At 47.1% G+C, this 18,681-nt stretch overlaps 1 protein-coding gene across 1 annotated transcript; it reads left to right on the forward strand.

The window, feature by feature from the left end:
• Positions 1–802: 802 nt before the first annotated feature.
• On the forward strand, positions 803–18,150 carry LOC114592231 (uncharacterized). The gene is made up of 6 exons (XM_077923570.1): positions 803–879; positions 3,802–5,617; positions 11,371–11,402; positions 11,548–12,353; positions 13,213–13,336; positions 13,948–18,150. Exons 1-6 carry the CDS (start codon positions 855–857, stop codon positions 14,763–14,765), a joined length of 3,621 nt encoding a protein of 1,206 aa, XP_077779696.1. The 5' UTR covers positions 803–854; the 3' UTR covers positions 14,766–18,150.
• The last annotated feature ends 531 nt before the right edge of the window (positions 18,151–18,681 follow it).

Here is an 18,681-nt window from a genome sequence, read left to right on the forward strand (position 1 = left end):
TTTCATAATGTTTTGCAACATTGGCAGACCTGGTCAATCCAGGATTGTCTCCCCGCAGTCCCACCCCAGAGACTCTGTAATACTGGAACCCTTGGAGATATGTATTCAAAATCCCACAACGCCATTAAGCTCAGTGGGTGACCTTGGTCCAGATGCAGAGTCGCAGCCTGGCCTACCTCACAGGGTTGTTGAGTGGATAGAGTTGGGACAGAGCATGAACCTCAGGCTTGTTGTAGGAATGGTCTATTATCTGTCTGTCATCTATCTATTCTGTAAACCACCCTAAGACCCCCAGGTGTAGGATGGTATATAAATTCAATATCTATCTATCATCTATCTATCTATCTATCTAACAAATAAATGCAGTGAATCTTAATTATGTGCCTTAGGTCGACATAAGGTGTGTTTTTTAAAAAAAAACAACCTAGACTTTCCCCTTTTGCTTGTGATGCAAGAGTTTAAGGCATTTTTGGCTGCAGAGTTGTATACACAGGCAAGAAACTGCTCATGCAGCCCAGAGGGTCACAGAATCATAGAACTGTAAAGCTGGAAGGGACCCCAAGGGTCATCTAGTCCAACCCCCTTGGCAAAGCAGGAATCTCAACTAAAGAAAAACAAAACCAGCACTTCTGAATTTTGCTTGGTTTTTTTGGGACAAGCCATAGACAAAGTAGCACAGGGCACTGAGTGACAGCAGCGGCAGCGGTGAGCTTTTTTGCCATGCAGACTTCCAGAAGGCGTTAAAGTGAGAGAGAGGCTTGTTCCTAGAGAGGCCCGGGAATGCTAGGAAAGGCAGATGGGGAAAGGGCCTATTCCTGGCCCGCCTCCTTGGTCCAGGGGAGGGCAACCTTTGAATGGCTGCAGGAGGAGGAGGAGGAGGTGAGTTGCCCTGCTCCAGGAGCCTTAGGCAATGCAGAGCAAGAGGGGAAGGGTGCCTGGAGGGGACAAATTTAGGAGGCGAAAGAGCTGCATTCTGGTTTCATATCGATAGGGAATAGGCGCCTCTCTCCCCTCTTTCTTTTGTAAGCCAGTGGCAGAGCATCCGCTTTGCATGCAGAAGGTCCTGGTTCAAGTCCCAGGGGCACATCCTGGTAGGGTTGCCTGAAACCCTGGAGTGACCTTGCCAGTCATTGTCCTTAGCTACGTGGACCGGTGGTCCTGTGGTCCTTATCAGGGTTAGAAACTCCGATATATAAGCTAGGTGCCAAATGGCTCCTTAAACCAAGGTTGCAGTTGCCAAAATGGAATGTTTTAGTTGCCCTTTTGGGGGCAAGAAGCCTCTAAAGTTTTATTTTTCAAATGATGAACTGACTGTGACTGATTCTCAAATAAACATCTGGCTAGTTCAAATGACAGGCTAGGTTAAGAGCTTTGAGAACTTAAAGAAGAAAAGGCGTTTGATCCAGGGACAGGCCACAGAGATACAGTCATACCTCAGGTTACAGACGCTTCAGGTTGCGTTTTTTCGGGTTATGGACGCACTGAAACCCAGAAGTACCGGAACAGGTTACTTCCGGGTTTCAGCGGCCGCGCATGCGCAGAAGCGCTGAATTGCAACCTGCTCGTGCGCAGACGCAGCACAGTGGGTTGCGATTGCTGCTGGTTGCGAACCTGCCTCCCGCATGGATCACGTTCACAACCCAAGTGTCCACTATATTGGTCTATTCCGACCTCTTTTTCTTAAGGGTGACTGCTCCTGCTCAGGCTGCAGGGTTCCAGAACGTCACTCCGATTGTGCAGATAAAATATAACTGATAGAAGTTCACAGGGTTGGGTGAAAACAGTCCCTATCCAATGATCCCCAGGTGGTGGAGATGTCAGGCACCATCTTGGTGCCCATATGTTGTTTGTTTGCTTGTTTGTTCCATTTCTATACTGCTTTATATTTTTAAGAAAAATCTCAAAGCAGTTTACAGCATATTAAAACATCAGTAAAATAATCCAGAATCAAACATTTCAGAAGAAAGTCAAATATAGAGTATACAGTCAAAGCAACATAATTAACAGAACTAAAATATTATCTTAAAGATTTCAAAATAAAACATTACAAAGGAGGTCAACTACAGAATACATTTAACAGAAACAAAGTTAACAAAACTCTTATTTTTTTTTAAACCAATGCTAAGTGAAGTCAAATATAAAATGCAAATTTATTACAGCATAACTAACAAGAGAATAAAATATTATCATAAGCATGGCATGGCTGTTTGGCAGGCACAAAAAGATGGGGCAAAAGAATCCAATAGGGGTTTGTTGTCAGGCATAGCGATGTTCCTCCGGTCTCACCAGGCGCCTCTTTAGTAGAGCTGGTGAGTCTGGGCCCTGCCCCTAGGCTAGGTGGAAAGGGCCTTGCAGGGAGTGGCCTTCAAGACTCAGGGCCAGGCGATGTTGTTGTGACTACAACTCCCATCATCCCTGATCACTGGTCATGCTGACTGGGGCTGATAGGAATTGCAGTTCAAAGCCTCTGGAGGGGAAGGGTGCTAGCTCAGAAAACAGAGAATGAGCATCTCCTTTGCATTCAGAAGGCACCACGGTCAGTCCCAGGTGGGGCTGGGAATGTCCCCTGCCTGAAGCTCTGGGGGGCAACTGCCACTCACACAACAGCACTTGTGAAGCAATTGGCATTGTGTCTTTGGCTAGAGCAGGGGCAGGCAACCTAAGTCCTTCTAAATCCGGCCCAGGAATCAGCGTGTTTTTACATGAGTAGAATGTGTCCTTTTATTTAAAATTCATCTCTGGGTTATTTGTGGGTCATAGGAATTCGTTCATTATTTTTTTTCTTCAAAATATAGTCCAGCCCACCACATGGTCTGAGGGACGGTGGACCAGCCCACGGCTGAAAAAGGTTGCTGACCCCTGGGCTAGAGGCAAAGCATAGCCATCAGGGTGAGTAGCTACTGATAGCTTTATCCTCCCTGAATTTACCTAACCCTCTTTTAAAGCCATCCAAGATGATCCTACGCATATTAACTTGGAAATACCTCCCAGAGCAGGATGCGGGTGGCACTGTGGGTTAAACCACAGAGCCTAGGACTTGCCGATCAGAAGGTTGGCAGTTCGAATCCCCGTGATGGGGTGAGCTCCCGTTGCTCGGTCCCTGCTCCTGCCCACCTACCAGTTCAGAAGCACGTCAAAGTGCCAGTAGATAAATAGGTACCGCTCCGGTGGGAACGTAAACAGCGTTTCCATGTGCTCCTCTGCTTCGCAAGAAGTGGCTTAGTCATGCTGGCCACATGACCCGGAAGCTGTACGCCAGCTCCCTCGGCCAATAAAGCGAGATGAGCGCCGCAACCCCAGAGTCGTCCGCGACTGGACCTAATGGTCAGGGGTCCCTTTACCTCCCAGAGCAATTTCCCAAGTTCTCTGGGAAGGAAGATTGATAGTTCTAACTGCTCGGGAAATTGTAGTTCTGTGCGGGGAATAGAGGGTCTCCTCTAACAGTTCGCCTCACCATGAGGAGAGGACAGTTCCCATGATTCTTTGAGAGAGGCCACAGCTGTTAGGAGTGGCATGTATGGTGTGGATGTGGCCTCCAACTCCCATCATAGCATCATAGAATTGTAGAGTTAGAAGGGACCACATAGGTCCAACCCCCTGCAATGCAGGAATCTTTTGCCCAGCGTGTGTCTTGAATCCCTGACCTTGAGGTTAAGAGTCTCATGCTATACCAACAGAGCTTATCAGCATTGCCAATGATCAGGGGTGACAGGAGATATAGTTAGCAACATCTGGAGGACCTTTGGTTTTGCAACCTCCAGATTTAGGACTCACTCAGGAATTTTTTTTTTCTTCTATAAGGAAACTCTGAGCAGAAAAGATGGCCAGGATCATGTGCACAAAAGCCCTTGGCTAAGGAAACAAACTGGGACCAAAGAGAGGGTCCCTCAGCATGGAGTGAAGGCAGAAGGCAAAGGCATCCAGAAACAGACATGGATGAGCCCATTCTGTGTGCAAAAAACTTCAAAGATTTAGATGCCATCGCAGCCAAGGAGGAGATTGAGGAAAATGACAAGCAGGTGGCATTGACCAAATGCGAGATGGACTCTCCAAGGTCTACATACACCCACATGGAAGGGAAACCACATAAGTGTCCAGACTGCGGAAAGTCTTTCAGCATGAATTCTCACCTTATTAGTCATCAGAGAACCCACACGGGGGAGAAACCGTACGGGTGCTCAGCGTGTGGTAAGAGCTTCTCTCAGAAAGGGCACCTTGCGGTCCACGAGAGGATCCACATGGAAGAGAAACCATACAAATGCTCAGAATGTGGGAAGTCTTTCTGTAAGAACGCCGACCTCACCAGGCACCACCGAAACCACACCGGGGAGAAGCCGTACAAATGCGCCGATTGCGGGAAGTCGTTCAGCATGAACTCCGACTTCGTTAGGCATTACAGAACCCACACGGGAGACAAAATGTACGAATGCTCGGACTGTGGGAAGAGCTGTGGAACGAAAAGCCACCTGGTCGCACACCTGAGAATGCACACTGGAGAGAAACCGTTCGCCTGTGCGGTCTGCGGGAAGAGCTTTTCTCAGAAAGGGAACCTTGTCATTCATCAGAGACTCCACACCGAGGACAAGCCCTATAAGTGCTCGGACTGCGGGAAGTCCTTCTGTAAAAACGCCGATCTTGTCAGACATCGCCGAAACCATACAGGGGAGAAACCGTACACGTGTCTGGAGTGCGGGCGATCCTTTAGTATGAACGCTGACTTTATCAGGCATTACAGAACCCACACGGGGGAGACGCAGTACAAATGCTCCGAGTGCGGCAAAAGCTTTAGCAAGAAGTGCAACCTGGTGACACACGTGAGAAGCCACACGGGTGAGAAGCCCTACAAATGCTCAGCGTGTGGGAAAAAGTTCTCCCTCAAAGGGAACCTCGTAGCCCACGAGAAAACCCACACGAAAGAGAAGCCGTGCAAGTGCTTGGACTGCGGGAGGTCCTTCAGCGTGAACTCTAAACTCGTTGAGCACCAGCGACTTCACACACGAGAAAAACCGTACGAATGCTCAGACTGTGGCAAAAGATTCCGCTGGATCGGAAACTTCATGTCACACATACAGTTCCACTCGGGGGAGAAACCCTACGAGTGTTCGCTGTGCGGGAAATCCTTCATTATACAACACGACCTTGTTCGGCACCAGAGGACCCACACGGGAGAGAAGCCCTACAGGTGTGCAGAGTGTGGGAAAACGTTCAGTCAGAAGGGGAGCCTTGTTGTACATGAGAGAATCCACACGGGAGAGAAGCCGTACAAGTGCGCGGATTGTGGGAAATGTTTCAACCTCAGCTCTTGCCTCATCCGACATCAGCTAACCCACACGAGGGAGAAACCCTACAAATGTGCAGACTGCGGGAAAAGTTTTGGCGTCAGCTCTCGCCTCCTCCAACACCAGCAGATCCACACGGGAGAGCGGATTCATAAGTGCTCGGAATGCGGGAAGAGCTTCGCTCACAGAAAAACTCTTGTCAAGCACATGCAAACACACACACAGGAGGAGAAGCCACAGACTTGCTTGGTGTGTGGGGAAAGTTTCATGGACCCCACAGCTTTTAGCCAGCATAAGAGAGTCCACGCTAAGGAGAACTCCTATGAAATCGCCATGTTGTGACAAGCATTTGCGTATCGGCCTTTATAGAGGAAATAACCCAGAGGAAGAATGAGGATATCACATCAGATAACATTCATTAGAAGGGAGGACTTTTAAATGCTCTGATTGTGGAAAGAGATCATGAGGGATTTATTTATTTTTTACTTATTAGGGAACAAGTATCTTTTCTGTGAGATCATAATTCTTTCAATCTGCTCCCTCACCTGAACGCCACCACAAGGGCTAACGGAGAACCACCTTGCCCTGAGGGGAGAAGGAAGAAAATAGCCTGAGGACTGCTGTTACTCTGGTCAGGGGAAGCTATGGTTTGAAGCTGTTGCGTCAGCAGTGATTCCATTTGGACTTAATTTAGATATTTTGCTAAACATCTCAAGTACTGTCTGTCTTGTTAGAAATGACAAACTGGTGGTTTTAAGACGACTTCTAAGGTATTCCTGATATTGCTGTGGCATAGGAGCCAATTTCTAGGGGCCAAGGTGTCTTCTCCCCCCCCCCACTCCATAAAATATTTCAGGGGCCGGGTCCCCACAAAGTTGATGGGCATCGCCATTCAAATGGTGTGTGCACACCACATCATGTGATCAATTATGTAAGGCAGGGCTTACCTGCCTCTACCATATTTTATTCAAACTAGAACCCCTGTGCTACGGCGAGAAAGCCCTGAGGCTACATATTTGAAAAAAATATGCTTTTTATATTACAAGACTGCCTTCTGAAATAGCTTTGTTTTTACTCACTTTTACAGGTAGTTGGGGTGGTTCAATTTTAGGTAACGTCCAAAACCTTACCTGTTTTAATCTGTTATTTGTGTGGCTTGTGTGTACGTTGACACAATTTAGTTCAGTTTAGGGAAAAAGAAATTGGATGCCACAGGAAAGATGTTACATTAAATAATTGGGTATAATGTGTCCTGTAACACCATTAAAAGCTTACTTCCTTTTTTATGAATATCAAGGGTCATTCTAGAGATCAGGCTGCAATCCTATACACCAGGGCTTTCCAAACAGTGTGTCGCAACACATTGGTGTTTTGGCTGCAGTGTGTAGGTGTGTCGCATGAACGCTCCCCGCACTCCTCCCGGGGCTGGAAAAGGGTTAGTTTAACCTCCGGTTTGCTAGTAAAGCTGAATAATCATATCACAAAATGATGCATGTCTCAAAAGTGTGTCGCCAACATGAAAAGTACACATGTATCTGGAAAAACATTCCATTTCAGAGTCTTTACCTCTGAGTAGAAATGTAAAAAACTTGGAAAAAACAAACAACCCTTCAGCCACTTTGAAGAACTGAAAGGAAAACAGAGAGGAGGAGGAGGAACGACAGTTTCACTGACTACGGACAATATAGCTTAAATTTCTGGTGAGGGCTGGGGAACCTGTGACCCTCCAGATGTTGTTGGACTACAATTCCCATCATCCCTGACCATTGGCCATGCTGGCTGGGGCTGATGGGAGCCTTTGTCCATCCTCTGTAGTTTGTTAAGTATGCTTGAGAGCTGGTAGGAGACCCCTCACATAGCCACAATCCCCAGCACCCTTAAACTACAGTTCCCAGGATTCCAAAAGAGAAGCCATGACTGTTGAAAATAGTGTAAGAGGGTTTTAAAGTCATGGTTGTGGATGTGACCATTGACATATTAGCAGTGAGATTATCTTGGATCACTCCATAGTATAAGTTGTTCTGGGATACTTCCCCAGTGTTACTGCATTAATGCTGTTTGGAGGGGCACTTGCAAAAAGAAAAGAATGGGCTCCGAAAATAAATCAGAACATATTGCAAAAAATTATTATTATTATTATTACAGGATTTCAGCAGGAATCTGTGCCTACCGTATTTACCCGAATGTAATGAGCACCTTTTTTTTGCCAAAATACGTCGCAAAAATTAGTGTTTGATGGAGCATTTACATTCGCTAGCAAATACTTTTTGAGTTTCAAAGTTTTGAAAATTGAGGTGCGCATTAGATTCAATATCGCATTAGATTTGTGTAAATATGGTATTCCATATGCAGCAGTATGTCTACCCCTAAACCTTTGCTTAAGCTTAAGTGAAGATGTGATCGTGTTTAACCACCCAATACCATCATGAGCAGAAATAATCAAGAATGTGCAATAAGGAGGATGGCTGGAAGGGGTCCTTGTTCTTGGCTTACCACTCATGCTTTGCTTGAGGGAAACAGTGAGCCAGAACCATGGTTTGTTTCCCTGGCAGCAGCTGGGATGGTGGAGGAGCAAAGCTCCTGTTGTTTAAACCATAGTTTAGTTTAATTGTGGTTTAAAGGAATGTGTGAACCAGGCTGCCAGCAATCCCTGGCAGACAGCTGATATTCTGAGGTCTATGGCATCTGAATCCGGAGTTGGCAAAACCATTGTCTTCCATTGGCCCTCCAGATGCTGCTGAACAACAAGGATGAATCTGAGGTGAGTTGGATCCTAACAAGAGCCTCACACTGGGCTTAGGTAAAGGTAAAGGTACCCCTGCCCGTACGGGCCAGTCTTGCCAGACTCTAGGGTTGTGCGCTCATCTCACTCTATAGGCTGGGAGCCAGCGCTGTCCGCAGACACTTCCGAGTCACGTGGCCAGCGTGACGAAGCTGCTCTGGCGAGCCAGCGCAGCACACGGAAACACCGTTTACCTTCCCGCTAGTAAGCGGTCCCTATTTATCTACTTGCACCCGTGGATGCTTTCGAACTGCTAGGTTGGCAGGCGCTGGGACCAAGCAACGGGAGCGCACCCCACCGCGGGGATTTGAACCACCGAACATGCGATCGGCAAGTCCTAGGCGCTGAGGTTTTACCCACAGCGCCACCCGCGTCCCACTGGGCTTAAAGCTCCTGAATGGTCAGATGCCAAGAGGGTAATATTAAGTCTTTGTATAAATGCATGAAATGTTTCTTGTTCAAGCTAAAGACCAGGCAAATGCCTACAGGTACAAACACAAACATATTTACCCCCATCCTTTCTTCTGAGAAGCTTACAACCACCCTGTGAGGTAGGTCAGGCTAGGAGAGACACAATGACAGATTTGGTGAGCTTTCCCCAGGTCCTAGGCTCCACCTATACTATACATTTAAAGCACTACCATGCCACTTTAAACAATCATGGCTTCCTCTAAGGAATCCTGGGAACTGTAGTTTGTTGAGGGTGCTGAGAGTTGTCAAGAGACACCCTGCTCCCCTCACAGAGCTACAATTCCCAATGTGTCTTAACAGTCAATTCCTCTTCCCAGGGAATTCTAGGAATTGTAGCTGTAAGAGGTGAGCCAGGGTCTCCTAACGCAGCATCCTTAACAAACTACATTTCCCAGGATTCATTGGGGGAAGCCATGCCTGTTTAAAGTGGTATGATACGGATTTGAATTTACAGTGCAGGTGGAGGCCTTATTAGTGCAGCCCTGTAACCTTGACTTTTTAAATACAGTGGTACCTCGGTTTACGAACTTAATCTGTTCCGGAAGTCCATTCTGAAACTGAAACCGTTTTTAAACCGAGGCACGCTTTCCCTAATTAGGCCTCCCGCTGCTGGTGCCCTTCCACCTTTTGGATTCCGTTCTTAGACCGAGGTAAAGTTTGCAAACCGGGACACTACTTCTGGTTTTGCGGAGTTTGTAAATCGAATTGTTCCGAACAGGACTGTTCTGTACAAAGTTGGCAGCCTAAATCCTGCATCATGACGTGCACAGATCACAGAGGTGCAGAGAAGCAGACTTTAATACAAATTAAAATACAAATTATTCTGCCTTGGTCAAAACATACCTGGAATACTGTGTCCAATTCTGGACACCACAATTTAAGAAGGTTGTTGACAAGCTGGAATGTGTGCAGAGGAGGGCGACCAAGATGGTCAAGGGTCTGGAAACAGCCTTATGGGGAACGGTTGAAGGAGCTGATTACCTTCAGCCTGGAAAAGAGGAGACTGACAGGAGATATGATAGCCATCTTCAAATATCCCAAGGGCTATCACATGGAGGAGGGAGCAAGCTTGTTTTCTCCTGCACTGGAGAGTAGGACCAATGATTCAAGTTATAAAAAAGGAGATTCCAACTAAATATCAGGAAGAACTTTCTGACAGTAAGAGCTGTTAGACAGTGGAAAGGCCTCCCTCAGAAGTTGGTGGACTCTCCTTCCTTGGAAGTTTTTAAACAGAGGTTGGAGGGTCATCTGTCATGGATGCTTTAGCCGAGATTCCTGCAGTGCAAGGGGTTGGATTGGATGACCCTTGGGGTCCCTTCCAACTACGATTCTGCGTTTCACTGCAGCAATTGGCAGCAGCATCTCTCTCTCTCTCTCTCTCTCTCTCTCTCTCTCTCTCTCTCTCTCTCTCTCTCTCTCTCAAAAGACCTAAACCGCTTTTGGAGGAGGCATCACAACAAGCAGTTGTGAAATGCAAACGAAAACAAACCCATGCGCCAAAACGCATCCGTGAAACAGGCAGGAAAAGAACCACCTGGGATCTGGCCCACACAGAGAAGGAGCTTCTTGTGTTTAAATGGTTAAATCCAGCAGTCGAGATCGGGGTTCCTAGAGAGGAAGGGGAGGGGGGAATTTGGGGAGGGGGGAGTAGGTGGGATGTCGCTACCATAGAGAGGTCGGGGGTGGGGAGCTCGTGCCTTTTCCGTCCCCTCTATCCGGAAAGCGAAATGGCTCTCTGGATGCAGGCAGGAGTTGGAGACTGCTGAAATCCAAGCAGCGGTGGGCTGAAGGTGCAAAAAGAGAAATTATGTCCGATATATATATATATCCATATATATATGGATATATATATGGATATATATATGGATATATATATGGATATATATCCAGCTTTTATATGGGGGGGGGAGCGTGGGGATGCAAAGAGGTTGGAGGGTGGAAGAACAGAGAGGGGGACCTTTGCAGACCCTCCGCCTAAGGGATAGGAAGCTGGGGAGACTGGCTCTGGTTGTAACCTGCCATATGCATATTCTTGCATTGCCGGGGGTTGGACTAGATGATCCTCAGGGTCCCTTCCAACTCTGTGATTCTATGTAGAAGTCAAATTACTTGTCCCTCCAGCCCCTGCCTTCGCCAGCCTGGTGTCTTCAGCTCCAGGCGTTTTGGGCTACAACTTCCATCAGTCCAAAATCCCTTGACAGAGGACCGGTCTCCCTTGGGAGGTTGTGTGTGTTCACATCTTTAAAAAACCCATTGGAAAGTAGGATCTCGATGATTAATTGCTCCTTATTGCCCTATGCGGCTTAGGACCCACGTACCTACGGGACCGCCTCTCCTGCTATGTCCCGCGGAGGACCTTAAGGTCCACAAATGACAATATTTTGGAGGTCCCAAGTCGCAAGGTGGTTAGATTGGTCTCAACTAGGGCCAGGGCCTTTTCAGTACTGACCCCGACTTGGTGGAATGCTCTGTCACAAGAGACTAGGGCCCTGGGGTACCTATTTATCTACTTGCAGTTTGACATGCTTTCGAACTGCTAGGTTGGCAGGAGCAGGGACTGAGCAACGGGAGCTCACCCCGTTGTGGGGATTCGAACCGCCGACCTTCTGATCGGCAAGTCCTAGGCTCAGTGGTTTAACCCACAGCACCACCAGTCATAGGTATATCAGCATTCAAATCTGAATTGTCAAATTGTGTTATTAGTGATATTATCGTTTTTATTGTATGTGTCTTTTGCGGTTGTTGTTTATATTGAAAAAATGATTAAATAAATTTAAAAAATAATATTAAAAACAGTTTGAAACAACTTAACAGATTTCTCTTGTTTTGTTTCGGCAGAAAGCACTTGGATATCCCATCCGCGGCCAAGGGTAGCTCCCAAGCGCCGTTGCGGAGATATCTCTGCCCTGTATCCCTCTGAACTCTCCTTGTCATACCGCAGTAGCTGGGTGCACTAATCCGCTTGGCTGGATTCCTCTCCTGCATTAGCTGTCAGGGCGGAAGCGCTGCTCTGAGTTCGAATTCCATCTACCCTTCCCAACTTCCAGAGCTCCAGTTCCCAAATGGCGGAAGGGAGGGAGGGGGAGCTGCCGGCCCCAGATCTCCGCTTCCAGGCGGTGCTGGATCAGGAATTGAAGCTGGGTGTGAAAACAGAGAGGAAGGACCCAGCAGGTCCGAAGTCTGAGATGGGATCCAAGGGACTGAGGAAAAAGCCCCACCTTTCTGCTCAGGCGGGACCTGCGGGGTGCGAGGGCCTGCAGCAGGTCTGGGAGGCCCAGTGGCAGGCCTTCCTCAAGGCGATGGAGTCACCCCACTCTGAGGCGGGGAGCTCGCAGCTGGCGGAGTTGGCTCCCTGGGCGGACCTGAGGACTTCCCTAGCCCCTTTTGAGGCCATCACTGCAGCCAGCCAGCCTCCAAAGGAAGGGTACGTCCTTCCGATCCTCAACGGGCCGAGCCACCAGGTCCACGTCAAGCTTGATCTGAGAGAAAAGGGCCCCTACACCAAAGTAAAGGAGGAGAAGGAGGCGCTCAGCACAGAGGGCCACCGGCAGCGCTTTAGGCAGTCGCACTGCCACCAGGCTGAGAGCCCCCACCAGGCCTGCAGCCGGCTCTGGGAGCTTTGCCGCCAGTGGTTGAAACCGGAGAGACGTAGCAAAGAGGAGATCCTGGACTTGCTGGTCTTGGAGCAGTTCCTGGATGTCCTGCCTCGAGGGATCCAGAGTCGGGTGAAGGATCAGGCTCCTGAAACCTGTGCCCAGGCGGTGGCCCTGGCGGAGAATTTCTTGCCGGCTCAGGGAGAAGCAGGGAGTTGGGAAGAGCAGGTGAGGCCGTATCCTTTCTTTTTTAAATAATAATAACAATAATTTGTACTTTGAAATATGCACAAATCGAAGTCAACAAAGTTCCCAGTCTAATATTTCCAAAATTTGTGTTGCAGTGATTCACAAAAAACGCCCACCTCTCAACAAATGTGTTGTAAAATATACTGCTCCTCTTATGAGTCAAATCAACTGATTTGTGCATTTTTGCAAATTTAAGACATTTCCTTAGTCATTCACATATTATTGGAACCTGATAATCTTTACACTTTCGAGCCCAGACTGCTCTGGCTGCTATCACAAGGGTTGCTTTTGTTTGTTTGTTTGTTTGTTTGTTTGTTTGTTTGTTTGTTTTTTAAAGGCTGTTGTTTTGCAGATATTTCCCCCTCAATCAAATAAAAAATAATCAACTGGGGGAGAGTTTTCTCCTGTAATTGAATTTATATGATGCAGGATTTGTCTCCAAAGGCATGCTGACACTCCCACAGCATATACGTTATAATTGCATTGTCTGTTAAAACAACTTCAGACATTTAAACCAAGTATCCTTATAGGAGCCTGTTTTCATCCTGGGATTCCTGGTAGCGAGATCAAGAACCAAAGGAAGCTACCTTATGTCATGTCAAACAATTAATACATCTTGCCCAGTTATTACAGTGTTCTTCAAAACTTGGGCCTCGGATGTTGTTTGGACTACAAATCCCATCATCCACAGCCATCTTAGCCAACAACGAGGGATGATGGGATTTGTATTCCAACAACTTCTGGGGACCTAAGCTTGAAGAACACTGGTCTACACAAAGTGTGTCTAAATGCTGTGAATAACACAAATCATTGAACAACATGACCCCTGCTGTTTCAGGGCCCGGGTCTCTTTCAGAAGGTGATTGTGAGTGTCCCAGATGAGGCAACTACTTTGGGAGATGCAGGCAGGCAGATCTGGAACGTGGTGAAACATGAGTGTGGAGGAAATGCCAGCTCAGGGGGTAAGTAAAATAATAATAATAATAATAATAATAATAATAATAATAATAATAATAAATAATTATACCCTGCCCAGCTGGTCTGGCTGGGTTTCCCCAGCAACTCTGGGTGGCTTCCAACAGATTAAAAACACAATCAAATATCAAACATTAAAAACTTCACCAAACAGGGATTACTCCATGCTAACTGTAGAGCATTGTATAGTCGGGGAGCTACCACAGAAAAGGCCCATTTTCTTGTTGCCACCCTCCAAACTTCTCTGGGAGGGGGGACATAAAGAAGGGCCTCAGCTGACAAGTGCAGGGTCCAGGTTGTTTTGTGTGGGAAGAGGTGATGATGATGAAGATGATGATGATTTATACCTCGCCCATCTGGGCGGCTCCCAACAGAATATTAAAAACATAATAAAATATCAAACGTTTAAAAACTTCCCGAAACAGGGATACTTTCAGATGTCTTCTAAAAGTCAGATAGTTGTTTATTTCCTTAACATCTGATGGGAGGGCGTTCCACAGGGCAGGTGCCACTACCGAGAAGGCCCTCTGCCTGGTACAATACTTGATACTTAAGGTGTTGATGTTGTTATATTTCATCTCTCTCCTTCTTCCTTCAGGTAAGCAGTATGTGATGCAGAAAGAGGATCACGGGCAAGAAAGCTCTGAGCAAGAACCGCAAGGGATGCTGGAGGAGAGAGAGACAGCCAACGGTCTCAAGCACTGCAAGCAGGCGGGGTCGAATGAGGGTCTGTGTGGGCCATGGAGGCAACAACAGGCAAGCTGTCCAAGGCAGAGGATGGATCAGCTCATTCCTAGCATGGGCCTTTACCAAGGACTGAGTGGACTTCTTACCGGGGAGAGGCCTGTGACCCTGACTGAATACAGACGGACTTCCAACTCCAAGGCGAGCGAGAGGACCGAGGCAGAAGAGAAACCCTTCAAATGCGTGGAGTGCGGGAAGGCCTTCCGCACAAAGGACAAGCTCATCCGACATCACAAGACCCACACGGGAGAGAAGCCGTACGGTTGCTTGGACTGCGGCAAATCCTTCAGCACTAAGTACGGGCTTTTCCGGCACTACCGAATCCACCGGGGAGAGAAGCCGTACGGATGCTCGTACTGCGGCAAGTTCTTCCGGATGAACTACGACCTCATCCGCCACCACCGGGTCCACACGGGGGAGAAGCCCTTTGAGTGCTCGGACTGCGGGAAGTCCTTCGGCATGAACTCCGACCTCGTCAGACACCAGAGGATCCACACGGGGGAGAAGCCCTTCCAGTGCTCGGACTGCGGGAAAACTTTCAACGTCAAGGGCAGCCTCGTCTCCCACGTCCGGATACACAAGGGCCTGAAGCCGTACAGGTGCGGCGAGTGCGGGAAATGCTTCAACCAGAGTTCGAAACTGAAGGCCCATGTGAGAATCCATGCGAGGTAGAAACATGGAACAAACGTCCCGGACTCTGGTAGTCCTGGACCTTCAGCAGTCACTCGGGTCTTTGCACAATCATCTCCTCCTGTATGGATTTTCCCGGATGCGGATGGAGGCATTACTCCGAGCCCTTCTAGGAAGTGAAGTGGTGCAGTGCTGGGATTCAGACCATGGCAACTGGGAAGCACTCTGCCTCAAGAAACCTCTTTGCCAGCTAGCTTTTTTAGACGGTCCTATTTCCGAGAGCTGGTGCCAGTGGAGACTAGTCCATCAGGGCGAATGGGGCACTGTCCCACCAACCTCAGTCTATCCTTTCTCATGAGAACATAGTGTCAGGAGCGAGCCAGCAGTAAATCACACTGTGCAAGTTGCCATTAACTCTTGAATAGCAGAAACATGATCTGCACCAACTTGGCAGAGTGTCAGGCCTCATGAGCCCAGCGATGCATCCCTGGTAGGTCTTGCTCCCATGAAGCAGTTGCTGAGACTGAAGGTTTCTGCCTCCCCATAGCTGCCAAATCCAGGGTTTTCCCCAAGCAATTGAAGACTGAGTCTGTGCATCACTACTCTCTCCTCCACCCTTTTTGTGCCTCTTTTGGTTCTGGGAAACGGGGGGAAAGGAGCTTGTTGCAGCAGGAGGGGGAGAAACCTGTGACACTTCCCCAGCCTGACCCTTCTTGGCTTCCGTCATCCCACCCTCCTGCTTCAGCTTCTGCCCCTGATTCTGGACTGCTCTCTGCCTCTGCCTCTCCCAGCTCACTAAGCCCTGTTGCTTCCTCAGCCTCTGACACCTTCTCTTCCCAGTCTTCTCCCTCTGACTGCTCATCGTTGTCCCACCACCACTCCCCAGGCTCTGGGCCTTCTTCCCACTACTGGGCCATCCTGTTTCCCAAGCGGATTCCACCGGGAAGCCCATCAGCCCTCTTCCAATTGTTGCTTCCCAGCAACTAGTGTCAACCAGAGGCATGCGGCCTCTGGTGATGGAGGTGGCATGCAGTTATCATGACCCCCGGGAAATGAATTCATGTCTATAAGAACAGTTATCTTTTTATATATATATATATAATCATATTTATTAAAATTTTCAGAATACAGAAAAAATAAAAATAAAAAATAGAAATAAAAATAAGACAAAATTGAAATACTTTTAGAATCTAATTTTCATTGCCCACTTTCCAGGACTTCCCCCTCCCCCTCCCTACTGTATTCCCCTTTCATAATGTTGGTTCTACAAGCTCTCACTCCCAATTTAAACCTTAAATTATTTAGCCCCAAATTCCAATTTAAATTATACAATCATCATCTTTCCCTTAACAAAGAAAAAATATAAATCACAAATTCTCTCCCCAAGGCCCCCTTGGTTTCATTCCACGAATTCCCTTTTTCATTTACTAATAACACCCCAGCATAATATAAAAAAAAGATTAAAAAAAAAATAGTTACACAGCCTTTGGATTCTGATTCTCCCCCCCCCCCAATCCCCAGTTCGCATTCCCCATGTCCATCAATCTGTCTGTCTGTTGTCTGCCTGGAAATCTTTAATCCATACACCAATCTGTTCCACCTTGCCAGTTTCTTTTCCTTTTTTCCCTTTTTAATTTAAATATTATTTTTGTAATGTCAAATTTCAAACATCCAATCCAAAACAGACCCCAAAGGGGTTCCCCCCATTGTTCTGTTCCATGTTGTTGTCAAGTTTCTTGTCCTGTTCTGCTGCTAAAACGTTCTAATTCAAAAATTTGATGCCTCTGCAGGGGTTTGTTATTCAGGAACAAAAACTTACGTCCAGTCCCTTCCTTTCTTCAATAGAGAATTCTATTGTCTCCCTTAATGTAAACACCCCTGTAGACAAAATACTTTTTCAGTTTTGCAGCTTTCTCAAGAGATAGCAAGTCCTATTCAGTTCCCAGAGTATTTTTCCGCTTGTAGTTCTTGTAATGTCCCGAAACTCCTCTAGGGGGGTTGCAGTAACTTTGTTTCCTCTTGTCCAAAAGTCCAATTTGTTATTCCATATTTTCAACATTGTATCCAAATCGTAACCAATTGTAACGAAATTAACTAGCAAAGTCCTCATAGCAAAGTCCTCTTTACACTTTCCGACTTTGACAGCCACTTTGACAGCTGTCAAAGTCTGCTTCTCTTTTCCCCAGGCTCTCTCGCGGGTCGCCCCGGTTCCCGGGGGGGGGGGTTACGTTTCCCTTCTCACCCCACTCTTCTCCTCCAGCACAATTCTTGTAATATCCCATCGTGAAATTCTTGGTTTTTATCCGAAATACGCTTCTCTTTGGACCTTGGTTACTCAGTCCTTGTTTTGAAATGCTTACAATAGGGAGGGGGGACTGACTTCCTTTTTAGATCCCCCCCGCTCGTGCCGAATCCGAAAAAAAATTCCTTTTTTTCTCCTTTAAAACCCGGTTGCCAGATTACTCACGGGTTGTTGTTAAAAGTCCGAATTTTCAATGGAAGAAGTCGGCGCTCTCCACCGGATGGCATGCGGCTTCGCTCGGCAGGGGAAGCAGAGGACTCAAAGCACCACGCCACTCCCCGGCACCCGATCCGTAGCCTTTAAAAAGGCTCCTTCACGAGTCGGGAGGGCGCTAACGGTGCCAGCCGAGTCACCCATGTCCACGGTCTCCGTGCCCGTGGTTTTTAAGGGTCCCCGCGTCGCCGGCGTGGTAGAACCCGAGCCCTGCCGAGCAGACTCCCTCCGGAGCTCGGAGGGAGTCCGCCATTCGGCGATGGCGCCAACCCAGAAGTCCAAGAACAGTTATCCATAACAGCACCTTGAGCAGCATACATCCTGAAGTAGCATTGATTGGGGAAATCCTGTGGCAGGGGAGCCATCACTTACTAAGGCCAGGAGTGTGCGCTAATAGGTGGCCCTTCAGATGCTAAGAACATAAGAAGAGCCTTCTGGATGAGGCCAGAGTGGCCAATCTTAGTCCAGCATCCTGTTCTCTCAGTGGCCACCCAGATGCCTGTGGGAAACCTGCAAGCGGGATTGGAGCACAAGAGCTGTCTGGTAGCCTTGTCAATTTGTACCATCTTTTAAAGCCATCCATTTTGTTGTCCATCACTGCCTCCTGTGGGAGCAAATGTCATAGTTCAGCTATGGTGGGATTCAACTACTGAAGTTAATGGAACTAACTTAGTCATATTTATTCATTTTAATAGGTCTGCTCTGAGGGAAAGTGAATGCCAACCATGTATTTTTAACTCCTGGTTTAAAAAATAAATAAATGCTTGGGTGTGGTTGGTGGTTTTTTTATGTCAACTTGTTTTTGACTACTGACTTTGGCTGCTAATTGCTTTTCATGTTCCATGTAAATCACTTAGAGGTTTCAACAATTAAGTGACTTTTCATTTTTAATAAAGAAACAAATACAATGTTCCTGAGCCTTTTTTTTTTTTAATATCCAATATGCTTGAATCATGGTTTTTTTAATGGAAGTTGCCTTATGTATATGTAAGGTGATGAATAAATCCAAAATAAATAATAGGTGGAGAAATAATAATAAAAAATAAATAATGGATAATTCCAGCATTTTTTCTTAGGGCTTGTCAGTATAGTTTTAATTCACAATCTTGCCACTTTGGTGGCAAGTCCCCTTTCTGAAGTTATCCTGAAGGATGAGAGATCTCTGGTCCTTTAGATGATGTCTGGCTCCACACTACACATTTAAAGCACTATGTTCCCACTTTAAAGAGTCAAAAAAATACTGGGAACGGTAGTTTGCTGAAGACACTGAGAATTTGTTAGGAGACCCCCTATTCCCCTCACAGAGCTACAATTTCCAGAGTTCCCTGGGGAGACAATTTGGTTGTTAAACTGCTCTGGGAATTATAATTCTCTGAAGTGAATTGGGGTCTTGCCTGGAGACTCAGAACCCTGAAGAAAACTACAGTTCCTGGAATTCTTTGC

Source organism: Podarcis muralis, chromosome 2 (assembly GCF_964188315.1).
Source record: "Podarcis muralis chromosome 2, rPodMur119.hap1.1, whole genome shotgun sequence".
NCBI lineage: Eukaryota > Metazoa > Chordata > Lepidosauria > Squamata > Lacertidae > Podarcis > Podarcis muralis.